This window comes from Bos indicus, chromosome 20, assembly GCF_029378745.1.
Source record: "Bos indicus isolate NIAB-ARS_2022 breed Sahiwal x Tharparkar chromosome 20, NIAB-ARS_B.indTharparkar_mat_pri_1.0, whole genome shotgun sequence".
NCBI lineage: Eukaryota > Metazoa > Chordata > Mammalia > Artiodactyla > Bovidae > Bos > Bos indicus.
The window spans coordinates 35,415,906-35,430,321 of NC_091779.1; the positions used below are offsets into that span (position 1 = coordinate 35,415,906).

The window sequence follows — 14,416 nt, forward strand, 5'->3', positions numbered from 1 at the left end:
TAGAATATCCCAGCATTTACCTTGAATTTTATTAATGACAGGACGCTGCTCTTGTAAGGGTCTGGAATGTCAGGATAACACTTGTCCTTCAACCTGGAAAACCAACAAAAATTACACTGAATTTTGCAATAGAGTGGAATGGTTAAGAGCGATAAACCTGGAGTCAGATTAATCCTTGCTTTATCACTCTTATCACTGTAACCTTAAGCAAGCTTTTTAACCTTCCTATGACCAACCTAGATAGCATATTAAAAAGCAGAGACATTACTTTGCCAACAAAGTTCCATCTAGTCAAAGCTATGGTTTTTCCAGTGGTCATGTATGGATGTGAGAGTTGGACTGTGAAGAAAGCTGAGCACCGAAGAACTGATGCTTTTGAACTATGGCGTTGGAGAAGACTCTTGAGAGTCCCTTGGACTGCAAGGAGATCCAACCAGTCCATTCTAAAGGAGATCAGTCCTGGGATTTCTTTGGAAGGAATGATGCTAAAGCTGAAACTCCAGTACTTTGGCCACCTCATGCGAAGAGTTGACTCATTGGAAAAGACTCTGATGCTGGGAGGGATTGGGGGCAGGAAGAGGAGACGACAGAGGATGAGATGGCTGGATGGCATCACTGACTCAATGGACGTGAGTCTGAGTGAGCTCTGGGAGTTGGTGATGGACAGGGAGGCCTGGCGTGCTGCGATTCATGGGGTCACAAAGAGTCGGACACAACTGAGCGACTGAACTGAACTGATGCTTTGATTTCCTCACTGGTTCGATGGAGATCACTATGGTAGTGATGGTGTTGGAAGGATTAAGTGAGTTGTTATATGTAAAGCACTGAAAACACTGCCAAGCACACGGTAAAGTGAAATATAAATATTAGCTATTGCTATTAAACAAGTTTTACAATATTTTCAAATAGTTTCCTTATGTATTGACTTATTGCTTATCTGTTGATAAACAAGATTATTCAAAATTTTTCATATTTTAACCAAATCTTCCTTTGTCCTTTCCCTTCCAGCACTTTGCCTCATATGATCCAGTGGGATTTCTATCTTATTAAATTCCTTTCTAGATTTTTTCTTTGACTCTCTTCTTGGATGAAACCTTCCCCACACACTTACCACTGGCTTTTTAGGTAGCAGATGATCATGATGACAAAAACGAAGAAAACCATGGGGAGAATGATGTGTATCAGTATATGGGCTGGAGAAGGGAAAAGAAAGGGATTTTTTAGTGACTGCTTTTCCCTCAAAGAAATAAGTTTTACATGTCTGTTATTTCTCAAAACTTTATTTGTGCAAGATTCACTACGAGTGCTGTCTGACTGGTGGGGAGCAGGGTGGTGAGACGCCAATCAGCCAACACAGGGATCCATCTGCCCTTAATACTTGTGGCTCAAACTCGTTATCTCTCCTGACAGCATGGATCATTACTCCCCATTCTTCACTCCCTCTCTGTATGAGAAGTATACTCCAGCCCCTTGACTTGGAGGCTCAGCCATGACTTGGTTTGCCCAATGGGAGGTGAGTAGTGGTCACGCTGGTAGCTGAGTTGAGTGTGCTTAGAGTTGGCTTGCTCGCGTGTTCCTGTGATGCACTCTGAGCAGAGCTGGTCCCTCAGAGCCACTGTCCTTCAACCTGAGCCTCAGAGAACTAACAAACTCCATGGAACAGACCTAAACGTGCCTGAAGCTTGGAGCCCCACTGGCTTCAACCTGCGTCAGCCAAGCCAGGAGCATGAACAGACAGATTTGTTTCTGTATGCCACTGAGATTTGGAGGTATTTTTGTTATTTCATTGTTCAGTCACTAGGTCGTGTCCAACTCTTTGCGACCCCATGAACTGCAGCACACCAGGCTTCCCTGTCCTTAACTATCTCCTGGAGTTTGCTCAAACTCATGTCCATCTCATCTTCTGTTGCCCACTTCTCCTGCCCTCAATCTTCCCCAGCATCAGGGTCTTTTCCAATGAATGGGCTCTTCACATCAGGTAGCTAAAATATTGGAGATTCAACATCAGTCCTTCCAATGAATATTCAAGATTGATTTCCTTTAGGACTGGCTGGTTTGATCTCCTTGCTGTCCAAGGGACTCTCAGGAGTCTTCTCCAGCACCACAGAGTATTTTATTACCCACTGAAAACTGACTAATGCACCCCTTCTAATTAGGGTCTGATAAAATTACCCAAGTCATAACCTAGGTAATTGTTCTACTTTTATTTCTCAGATATATCAACCTGTACTTCATTTTCATAAATGCCCATCTTCCTGTTCTCACTGCTTGCAAATCCACCAAAGAACAGTGCAGATAGGTTGTGAAACATCCTCTTTTATAAAAGCAAATCATACAAGGGCGTTTGAAGGCTTTTAGTCATTCACATGTACTTATATTTCTGCTGACAAAAACACCCCCACCCCTCTCTAGACAGAACTCATAAGGGTCTTCCCAAGTCAACACTAAAATATGCTATCTGTGATTTTCAAACTGTTCTGGGACTGAGAAAGTTTCCAGGTCACAGATCAGTCAGATTAGCCTCACTCTTATCTATTGTATGTTGTGGGATTCTGTGTAACTTTTTTTTTTTCTTTCATGAGTTTCATCTAGAGAAAGAAAGAGACAGACAAAGACAGAAAAGAAAGGTTTAAACATTCCTGATCTAGACAAAGCCCACAACTGTGTGTGTCATTTGTCAGTTCCCCAGGAACTCCGAAGAGAAGAGTTTTGATTTGGAAAAACTCACAGTATTCATCCGGAGTCGTGACCTTTCTGAAGTCATCCAGGGGACCCTCACCAGCACTTGTATAAGGAGTGACCAAAAACTCATAGGCAGATTCTGGCTGTAGGTCTTTCACAACAAATGTCTTTTGATCCGGGTTGTCAATTGTGTATTTGCAACATACTGAATTATCTGTGTTTTTTTAAAAAAAAAAAAAAAAATTTTTTAAGAAGAAAAAAAATGATTAAGAGTGTAATAAAGATCTTGTGAGACAGTCAGGCAATAATACTTCTGTGGACTCAGCACTGCCAACATTTCTAAACCAATCAAAAATGAAATCATAATTTCATCACACTGGGAACACTAAGATGTTTGGGAGATGGCAAGCAAGAGGAGCACTCCACTAAGCAAAGGTTATTCCTGATTGGGGGTGGGGTGCGGGGGGGACTCAAATCTGCCAGAGAGAGAGTAAGAGCTTGCCAGAGCTACTTAGAATACATGGCGATAAGCTTTAACAAAATCAAAAAAAGAAAATGAGGTTAGCAAGCAAGTTTCCTAAGCAGTAAGTAGGTTGTCTTAAGGAGCTGGGAGTACTTCAAGTGCTTCTAAAAATACCGGGCCATATTGTTTTTAAGTAAGTTAAAATCCTGGCCCCCATCGTCCTGTCCACCCTACTAATTTAAGGACACTATTCGATCATTAAAGCATGCGAGCACAGAAATCAGCCTGGACACGATCAGAGATGGCTGGTAGCCTTTCCAATGATTTCAAGTAAGGAGATCTTGAAACTGAAAACAGACTGGAAAAAACAAAAAGCGTCACCTGTAAGAAATGTCTTTTCAAATCCCCGGTGGCACTTCTCCCCTGTCTTGGATTTCAGGTAGACATAGTACCCTTGTATAAAACCAGTTTGAGATTCGGTGGGATAATCCTTCCAACTCAGAGTGAAGGAGTGGGAGGTCAAGTTACTCATATTCACTTTAGGGTTGTATGAAGGAGCTAAGAAAGGAAGGTGAGATAATGTAAGAGTCACAATTTGGAAGCAGTCTCAGAGCATTCATGTAAATTGAAGGTAGAACCACAGCCCACTCTATAGGTGCTTATGACAAGTGAAGGACTCTTATCTTTTTCTCTGACTTTGTTCGTGAGAGCTGGGAAGGAACAAGGTTCGTCTTGTTCAAGCCTTGCCTCTCCCAGAAGTAGAAATGGATGCCCAGAGAGATTCAATAACTTGCACAAGGTCACACAGCAAAAAAGAAAATAAAGGCTTCCCTAGACTTTTTTCTGTGCCTGAATTCTAAACAGTGTTTGGGAGAATGAACTGAAGTAGGGGGAAGGGAGGAGGAGGAAGGGTTATATTTGAAGAGGTCAGGGTGGCTTTGAAGAGTTTTAGTTCCCAGGCAGTGGCAACGCACAGTTGTCCAAGTGTATGTGTGTGTGTGTGAAGTCACTTCAGTCATGTCTGACTCTGTGCAACCCTCTGGACCTCAGCCCACCAGTCTCCTCTGTCCATGGGATTCTCCAGGAAAGAAGACGAGTGGGCCACATTCCCTCCTCCAGAGGATCTTCCCGACTCAGAGACTGAACCCACATCTCTTAGGCCTCCTGCCTTCACTACTAGCACCACCTGGGAAGGCCCTGTCCAAGTGTGGGAAGAGTTTATTCTGAGGCTGCCCTGAGCCTGTTTCAGCACATAGGCTGGTGCATGCCTGGCCTGTGCCCGCCAACACACACAGAAACACCCCTCCTGCCTGGCTGGAACAGCACCCACTCAATGGAGAACACTAAAAGCTGGTCTGATTGATGCAAGGTAACCAATGACCCAGCCGCCCAGCTCCCGGTGGGTGTGAAACCCTGGATGCCAAGAAGCTAAATAAGCAACCACATGAAAGGATCAAAACTTGCCCATGTTGCTGGTGGAATCAAAGTACAATGTCTGAGAGGGGCAACAATTTCACAGTATATCTGCCAAAAGTCTTAAAAACTGTAAAACTGTATTTAAGAAGTTCAACCTTCTGGTTCAAGTATTCTACCTCTAGGACTTTACTTAAAAACCTTTATCAGAGCAATGGACAAAGATTCAGCTAAAATGATGGTGAGTCAGATAAGGCATAAGGGGATTTGGCCAAGAAAAAGAGAGAGATTGAATATTAGAGACTGCAAGAAAATTGAGGGTGAATTTTATAGTTTTTAATTGAAAAAAAAATTTTAATCATCCTAAAAGTCCAAAGATGGGTGATTTGCCGTATGCAAACCATGAGGCAGTTTGCAGTCATAATGACTGAAAAGTTAAATATTACTTAGTGACATGAGTCAAAAAGGACTTTACAAAACTGCATAGAGTAAGATCTGATTTTTATATCAAAGTGCATGCCTGTACTGAGAAAGAACACACACACAACATTAACTCTGGATATGTGCCCTTGGCTGGTAAAATCAGCCAGTTTTGTCTTCTTTGGCATAACATTTTTAATGAAAATGTTTTATGTTTATGATTAAAAAATAATGTTTTAAAAAACCCAATGGCCAGAATAAATAGCACACTGAAAATTAGGAAAGGAGCTGTAATTTTCTTAAAGCTGAAGCAAAGAGTCTCTGAATTGTCCTGAACAAGTCTACCCATGGACACAGTAAATGCTTTAAACTTACCCAGTTCCTTCAAATAGCCAGCTTTTTTCTCTAATAAATGGGCCATCCTTTTTGTAGAAATTTCATAAATTCTGAAGTTGTAGCGAACCCCTGGTCTAAAAGCACCTAGAGAAGAAAAGTCAACAGATTGTCAATAACATAGGATGACATTCCCTTTATTTCTGAAAAGGAAAGAAAAATGAATTTGGGTCCTCGGAGTTTCTGCCCTTCATCTCTACCATCTTCCTTCTTTCCCCTGAGCCTTGAAATCCTCCAGCATATCTGACAATGGGGGATTGTTTTCTACATCATCCTCTCTCAAAATACCCTCATCCATGTGCATAAAACTGGGTGCAGAATTCAACCAGAACCAGAAAACCATGTAAAACTCTTTTTTGACTCTAAATCTCCCGCCAGCGACGCGCCCTTTCTCTGCCCATGAGAGGCAAGCGCCTGGAAGATCTGCTTCCAGTAACTCACTTGCCCCTCACCCCACAGCTCTAACACTGCTCAAGAAAGGGAAGACTCCTCATTCCCGCCAGCCACCCGAATGACCCCACTGGGCCTCATCAGTCACCCTCAAGTGGTGGGGTGGTGGTGGTTTAGTTGCTAAGTCATACCCTACTTTTGCAACCCCATGGACTGTAGCCCATCAGGCTCCTCTGTCCGCGGGATTTCCCAGGCAAAAGAGGGGTTTGCCATTTCCTTCATCACTCACTGTCTGGATCGACAATTCCCATAGCTCTACCTTGTGACCAGCAGATGGCGCCACTAACCCACTGCTCAAGCCACTAACCTTTGCTACACTTGCAACCTGGAAAAGACAAATCCAGTGTGGCGGGGAAAGAGACCAAGCTCTACAAGTTGCACTGAAACTGAAGGAGTTGATAACCAACTACCATCAACTCTACTCCTATGTCTTCCAAATCCACATCTTTGCTTTTGTAAAAGCTCTCAGGATGACTCTTACAAAGGTCCTTTGCTATTCATTTGAGACTGCTGGCTTAGAACAAATTCATGAACCATATGAACTTACATCTGGATGGCTCTGTAAAAGTAAATATAAAGGTCAAAACTTAGGCCACATCAACTGCAAAACTTGAACTCCAAGACCCACGCGGGATTTGGAGTTATCAGTGAGCACAGAGTATCTGAGATGGTCCAGAAACCCTAGTTGAACCACGTGGACGGAGCAAGATGGTAATACAGAAGGTTCTTACCCGAGCTAATGACTGTGTCTGTGTTAGTGGGGCCTAGGTTTTTCCACCGGAGAACACAGGGAAGGTGCTGGGGACTGTCACACCACTCCACAACGTAACCTGTGGCATTTCTGGATTGGGGTTTCCAAGACATGGGAAATCCATCCTCTGTACCATTCATTCTTCCTTCTTCAACATTTTCTATAAGTTACAAAGAGGGCAATGCTTCAGATTTAATTAATCAGACATTCTGCTAAAGTATCTAAATGTGCTGTGTTGAATGTGCTGTGTATCTAGCAGGTCCAAGCCTTCCCTCTGTAATTGCGACAGGGCTTAGGATAAGGGCAGGAGGGATGTTTTCATCAGGTTTTTCCTACCTCTCACTCCCAATAAATATTCACACCCGCCCCTCAAATGTCCCTTGTCCTGAGAGACCCAAAGAAACATCAGCTCCTAAGACAGGGATCAGCAGGCAGGACCGCTGGTGGATCAAATCCAGCTTCGAAAGCTTGTTTTTACTAAGAACAGTTCTAAGATTTTTAAAGTGTTGTTAAAAACAAAGGATAGCAAATACAGATTGGAAAATGATGACTGTCGTGCCTACATTAATGTCTACAATATTTATGCTCTGCCTTTTTACTGAAAAAGTAGTTGACCTTTGACCTAGAACTGTGTCTGGTACTTGGTCTACTTTCAAAAATTATCTGTTGAATAATTCAGCTTATTCCCCCACACAATGCTGGCTGCCCCAGAATGAACTCCTGTCTCCAAGATGTTAGGGGTAGAAACTGAGGTGATCGCAGAGCAAAAAAGGAGAAAACGACTCACATACATACAGAGTCAGATTATGGAAGGGTGTGACAGTACTTATGACCTAGGATGCTGCCTCAATGTATTTTATGCACCAGGGTAGTCTTCCTGCTGCTGCTGCTGCTGCTGCTACTGCTGCTGCTGCTGCTGCTGCTGCTACTGCTGCTAAGTCGCTTCAGTCGTGTCCGACTCTATGCGACCCCATAGACGGCAGCCCACCAGGCTTCCCCGTCCTTGGGATTCTCCAGGCAAGGACACTGGAGTGGGTTGCCATTTCCTTCTCCAATGCATGAAAGTGAAAAGTGAAAGTGAAGTTGCTCAGTCATGTCTGACTCTAGCGACCCCATGGACTGCAGCCTACCAGGCTCCTCCTTCCATGGGATTTTCTAGGCAAAAGTACTGGAGTGGGGTGCCATTGCCTTCTCCGGGATAGTCTTCCTAACATCCGACAATTGGACAAAAAAAGGTGATGGTCTCAATGGACTACAGCTCTGCTGATTTCAAGCAGGTCAGTCTAGGTCTAGGATAAGAACTTCTGTTTCCAAGGCGGATTCCACAGCCTCCCACTGTTCAGAAGGCAGTGGGCCCCGGTGGCCACTTGAGTGAAAGCAGACTCTGATCAAGGACTGGGCCTGCAAGCAGCTGTTCAGAGAGGCAACCAGTGTGGTACAAGCAGATATGACATGGGATGGACTTAATACTCCAAATGTACTTCTTTTTTCTCTGCAGTTCATATTTGATGAGGCATCTTTTCTTTTATCTGGCAATTCTAATTACAGCTGAATGTTGATGGGTGCTATTAAATCTTCCAGGGCACCAAATTATCATCCAGCTGGGAGCACCCAAACAAATGTGCAGCCCCAGGTATAAGGTCAGGGGTTCCCACGAAGGCCTGTGTCTATCCTACTCACACAGCTTCTGTCTTTCTTCATCAGAGACACAAATCTCTTTCATGCTGAAACTGACATTTTCCATTTATTCACACTGACTATAATTTTACCCCAAACTTAAAGCATAACTCTCCCAAGCTGCTTCTCTAACCTTGCAAATATGTCTGGAGAAATGAAGGGAAAGGCAAAGAAAAAGGGAATCTTTTCAGTCATTCACACTTTAGCATGAATTGGCTGAACCTCCTTGGTCTGTCTCATAGCACATCAGTGCCTTTATCCACTCTAGAGACATAAGAATCTGGACCATATCGGAAGGCTGGATAGAGGCTCACAAAAGGATGGAGTGGGTTCTGAAGGCAGGGCATGAGGAAGGAAGACAGGGTAGGAACCCACAGATGAGGATGACCCCAAAAGAGAAGAGTGTTTAGCAGAGTTGTTTGAGCTGAGCCTCCCTGGAGGTAGAGTTTCCTTTATCTATCAGCTCCCCTAGGGGTGAATGAAATGCTCACCCTTCCTGTTCTGTTCCTAACAAAGACAGAATACAACCATCCACTTCCTTCTCTGATATAGTTCTTCAAAAGCAAAGATTAGGTCAAGTAACTCCTTAGTTTTTCTTCTGTGGCACGATCCCAAGTTCTTTTTCTTACTTGACACACTGGATGGTTCTTAACCAAAATACATAAGACAAAATAATAACACCCTCCAATCTAGCCCATTTAACCTAAATGGAAGCCTAATTTGAATAACAGGTATAAAGCGACCCGACATAACCCCACAAGCAGGGTCTGACAATTTTTATAGCAGCAACTGAAGGGTGACATTATTGCAAGGTTCACAAGTGAATTTAGGATGTCTGTGGGGTGCTGTCCAAGTGTGCAGTGTGTGAGTGTGTGCACCACTGGGGGCGGGGTTAGTGCAACCAACCCCCTTTCATAGCTCTCCCAGGAAGGAAAGTAACACCATTATTGATTGTACATGTCAGGTCATTTCCACCTTGTTTGGACTTCCACAGGCTAAGTGTTTAGACAGTTATCATCATTTATTCCACAGCTTTGGCAAAGCCCGTTTTGAAAGATAATGCTAGTTCTCCTTGTGGCCAAGACTGACAAAATATTTTGCCATATAAGAAATGCAACTCATATTCCATAAGCCACAAAGCATGTTCATACCAACTCTAACTCTGTTAGGACTATTTGTGTTGCATTTATTTGAATAAAATTTGAGATCCCAAATCAGTGGAAGAGTCCCCGGAAGGGAAATGTCCGGACCCATGGCTGAAATCTTCCCACACCGAGGAGGACTGTCCCAGAAACCCGCCAAAATGCCTGGACCCAAAGAAAATGACAGACAGTGTTTGGCAGCTGCATCTTTTGTCTCTCCAAAGTACTCTTTCCAATTTATTCATATCTACCAAATAATACCATCAACATTTTCCTAGTGAAGAAAAACAAAACCAAAGAAACTCACCATTTCCAGGATGTCCAGAAATGGCAACTGTGGAAGCCGGAGAAGGACCCACACTGTTGTGAGCCGTGACACAGATCTGGTAAGAACTCTGATTGAGGGTTACTTTTGTGCTGTTGGCCGGAGCAGGGACAGAGAGGACCTTTAAACTGGACGGTTCATCAAGATTTTCTACAACTACATTATAGAACAGGATCTTCCCATTGGCGTGCACTTTTGATAGAGGCTGAAAACAAATATTGACAATCATTTCAACATGGGCTTCCCTGTGAATAAGAGTTTGCTCGATGACTTTCTCATCTTTTCTCTCCTTTGATTGCCTTATTCACACACACACACACACACACACGCAGAGCAAATTTAAACAGTTTAAGAGAGAAAATAACCTTCTAAATAAACCCCACTTGAAATCAGACATTCTATTTTAACTAAAATTGAGTACAGAATAGGATCATTTGGGGGTGAGCTTAAGAGCATATCATGTCCAAAGCATGACCAATTAAGGAATTGAGAGGAAGGGGGTTATTTAGCCTGGATTAAAACACACTTGGTGAGTATGGACTCAGTTGGTAAAGATTCCGCCTGCAATGCAGGAGATGCAGGTTTGATCCCTGGGTTGGAAAGATGGCCTGGAGGAGGAAATAGCTACCCACTTCACTACTCTTTCCTAGGAAATCCCATGGACAAAGGAGCCTGGCGGGCTGCAGTCCATGAGGTTGTAAGAGTCAGACATGACTTAGCAACTAAACCACCACCACCACAGTGAGTACAGAGCAGGGAAGACAGGGGTAACCCCAGACAGGAGGGGGCTGGGCTCCTGGAACACTCCCTCCACCAGCTGTGTCACCCTCTTGCCCCCAAGCTGTGCTTCCCCAGACCCAGGGCCCACGGTCCCTCTTTTAGATGATCCTTCAGGTGGTAGAGAATTCTCTGTCCACACAACCCTAAGCCCACTCCCAAGGCCTGAACCCCCAGCCAAATGGTGCCCCCTGATGTGTGCACCTCCAGACCTGAGATCAGGCTGGGGCAGCTGTTGGCTCTGGGTGTGGAGAGAACCTGCCTGTACAGACTGGCATATCGACATGTGTGTGAACAAGCCCCCTGATGGGGAGGACCAGAGTGGAGGTGGGAGGAAAAGTGGGGTGGGCTCTGGCTGGGGGCCAGCTCCCCCAGCATGGCCATGCTTTAGCACTAAACACTGAGGAACTCAAGAGCTCTGAGTTGGGTTTTCCTGGTGGCTCAGATGGTAAAGAATCCACCCGCAATGTGGGAGACCTGGGTTTGATCCTTGGGTTGGGAAGATCCCCTGGAGGAGGGCATGGCAACCCATTCCAGTATTCTTGCCTGGAGAATCCCCAAGGACAGAGGAGCCTTGTGGGCTACAGTCCATGGGGTCACAAAGTTGAACACGACTAAGTGACTAAGCACAGCACAGCATAACCAGTATTCTTGCCTGGGAAATCCCATGGACAGAGGAGCCTGGTGAACTACAGTCCATGGGATCAAAAAGAGTCAGCCATGACTTTGCGACTAAATCACCACTACCATCATCTCAACACAAACCAGGCCTTGCACGTTGTCATGAAGGCATGTTAGTCAACACAGAAGGACTAGATTGATTTCTGTTACAATATTTAAGCTTGACTTATGACTTTCAAATATAAATATTTGTAACTTTAAAATATGGTATATATTTCTCCACTTCTCCTCATGCCCTGGGCCCTGCAGATGTTAGGGGCAGGCCTGCGGGGAAGTTAGGAGATGCAGTTCTAACCATCAGAACCAGCCACCTGGGCAAGGCAAGAGGCTGCCGAAGAAGGAAGCCCTGGTCCAGTGTTAGGGGTATGGATGCGGAGTGGGGATTCCCCGACCAGGTCAGAAATTCTACAGGATTCCTGGGAAAAGCCCTCCCAATCGAAAGACTACATCAGTAGCTAATCTTGGTGAAAAGCAAATGACAAGCAAAAATGTCTTTCTAAACCTCTGGCCTCTTACCTTCCAGAACAAGGTCACCGTTGGATGTCCTGACACAAATGTCACATCTCTCCAGACATCGGGCGCCTCCGATGGAGCTGAAATTAACCAAAGGAAAACTCCTGGGTCACAACATGGATGTAGAATACTTTCAACCTTCTTGTAGTTCGGTCAGCAAAGTGACCACGGCCAGTCCGACCTGAGGCCTGCATCTCGGTTTTTCACTCTCTGTGATGTCTACACACTTGGCTGTGACCACACTGTTCACTCCTCACAAGGGGCAGGCACACAGTAGGTGCTTTACAAAAGGGCTGCCACATCAGAACGGGAAGTGACACAGGGGCCTTTGTGAAACTCAAGCCTCAGAACTTCTAGAAGCCACCAAGGAATTTTGGAACCCTGCGTCAGCCCAATGCTAGGGGGTTAGTTAGGCAAGAATGCTGCATCAGTCCAATGCTAGATCAGTTGGGCACATTTCCCATTTCTGGAATTTCTAGGCACAGCAAACCATTGCTACTTGCTTGCCCCTCTGGTGGAGGCTGCAGTTGGACACCCTCAAGTGGAGCCCAGTTCTCCTGACTGAACACTGGCTGGCCCCTGGCTGTGGTCAGAGCCTGGGATCCCTTCCTTGTCCCCCTCCTCCCCATGCACGCCTGTCCCCCAGTTCCTGGTCTGAGCCTAGGGCAGCTCCCTGTGTGTGGGCCCTCGGGGCACCGGCTGCAAACCTCCCCCCGTACGCCTCACCCTACTCTGTTCTAGAAGACCTTGCCTCCTTGTCATTCTTGCCACTAAACTGTAGACCAGTGATTTATGACTGGATTCAACATATCTCTGCACAAGAAGAAAACTGTTTTGCAACATAACATAAAATTTTAATTCTCTGCTTTATGAAAATATAGTTTACAGTCCCCAACAACTGAAATTTTTTAAAAAATGAAAAATTTTTTCATATAGTTGCTAACACTTTCTATTCAACATGAAGGTGACCATATATTTTTAAAATCTTTGCAACCCCATGGATGATAGCCTGCCAGGCTCATCTGTCCATGGGATTCTCCAGGCAAGAATACCAGAGTGGGTTGCCATTCCCTTCTCCAGAGGATCTTCCTGACCCAAGGACTGAACCCAGGTCTCCTGTATTACAGACAGATTCTTTACCATCTGAGCCACCAAGGAAATCTCTGAAATTTAAGAGACTCCTTTTTTTTTTCCTGTAGTTGCTAACACTTTCTAGCACAACATAAAGGTGACCATATATTCTAAAAATCTATTAAGAGGCAGATTTCAATTCGTTAAACAAGCCATCAGAGAAGCCAATATTAAGTATAAAACACATTGAAAAACTCAAGCAGCATATGAGACCTCAAGCTCAGTGCAGAATCTTCTGCTGCTGGTTTGTACGTGACCACCTGCATGAAAAGAAAACAGCAGCACAGCTGATCGTGCTCCATATTTATGTCACTACAGTATCTCCTCATGGGGTCATTTATCTCTGCTCACCGTGATTCTGCTTAAGTAGAATTATAATACATATAAACATCGACTCTGCCAGCATTGAGCAAAGTGTTATCAGAGTGGAAAAAGTGTAGGTTCATCATCAGTAGATTCAACTGATTTTAACTTTGCAAAAGCAAAGTTAAGCATTTTCAGACTTATGATATTATAATCATTTTAGATGATTTAGATGAATTATACCTAAAACTTAGTGGAAAGAAAAAAACTTTGCATTTTTTTTTTTTTAGCATTTTTGGTAACTAGTTTAGTTTAAAAACTAGTTTTAAACTAGTTTAGTTTAAAAACTAGTTTAAAACTAGTTTAGTTTAAAAACTAGTTTAAAACTAGTTTAGTTTAAAAACTAGTTTAAAACTAGTTTAGTTTAAAAACTAGTTTAAAACTAGTTTAGTTTAAAAACTAGTTACCAAAAATGCTAAAAAACAAAATGCAAAGTTTTTTTCTTTCCACTAAATTTTAGGTATAATTCATCTAAATCATCTAAAATGATTATAATATCATAAGTCTGAAAATGCTTAACTTTGCTTTTGCAAAGTTAAAACTAGTTTATTTTAAAACTAGTTACCAAAAATGCTAAAAAAAAAATGCAAAGTTTTTTCTTTCCACTAAGTTTTAGGTATAATTTTGGAATACACTTGCAAAAAAATAACCCCAAAGCAATATTAAAGTATAAAATATTAGGATAAAGCAAATCTTCTTTGCTCAGTTGCTTCAGTTGTGTCCAACTCTTTGTGACCCTATAGACTATAGCCTGCCAAGCTCCACTGCCCATGGGATTCTCCAGGCAAGAATGCTGGAGTGGGTGCCATTTCCTTCTCCAGAGGATCTTCCTGACCTGGGGACTGAACACGCATCTCCTGTCTGCACTGCAGGAGGATTCTTTACCCACTGAGCCACCTGGGAAGCCCATAATTGAGGAATACACCACATTACCATCAGGAATGGGGCTCTCTGCTCCAAGGATTCTTAGGGGGTCTATATGACTAGAAAAAAATGACTGGACTCTTGGAGGGGCTGACGAGGGGAAGAGGCTACTGAGCACCTCTGGAGACCAGCCCACGTGTGGATTTTGGTGCCCTCGCTACCCCCTCAGTCAGAGTGCTTTAAAATGTCCCTTCCAGGCTGAAACAGAAAAAAAAAAAAAAAACAAAACTCCACAGCCTGCAGACATGAATAACAAGATAGAATCAAACAAATATATACAATCCTTCCTTAGGCAGCAAAACAGCCCGGAT

General features: G+C 43.7%; 1 protein-coding gene across 2 annotated transcripts in view; it reads right to left on the reverse strand.

Annotated features, from left to right (window-relative positions):
- Window positions 1-14,416, reverse strand: part of OSMR (oncostatin M receptor) — a 68,388-nt gene that overhangs the window by 3,160 nt on the left and 50,812 nt on the right. For both annotated transcript variants that reach the window (XM_070774737.1, XM_070774738.1), the window contains exons 10-17: window positions 11,691-11,767; window positions 9,699-9,921; window positions 6,553-6,732; window positions 5,354-5,458; window positions 3,527-3,703; window positions 2,729-2,896; window positions 1,112-1,193; window positions 21-93 (exon numbers count right to left, since the gene is read on the reverse strand). In XM_070774737.1, coding sequence (XP_070630838.1) covers window positions 21-93; window positions 1,112-1,193; window positions 2,729-2,896; window positions 3,527-3,703; window positions 5,354-5,458; window positions 6,553-6,732; window positions 9,699-9,921; window positions 11,691-11,767 — 1,085 coding nt within the window. The remainder of the gene's footprint in view (window positions 1-20; window positions 94-1,111; window positions 1,194-2,728; window positions 2,897-3,526; window positions 3,704-5,353; window positions 5,459-6,552; window positions 6,733-9,698; window positions 9,922-11,690; window positions 11,768-14,416) is intronic.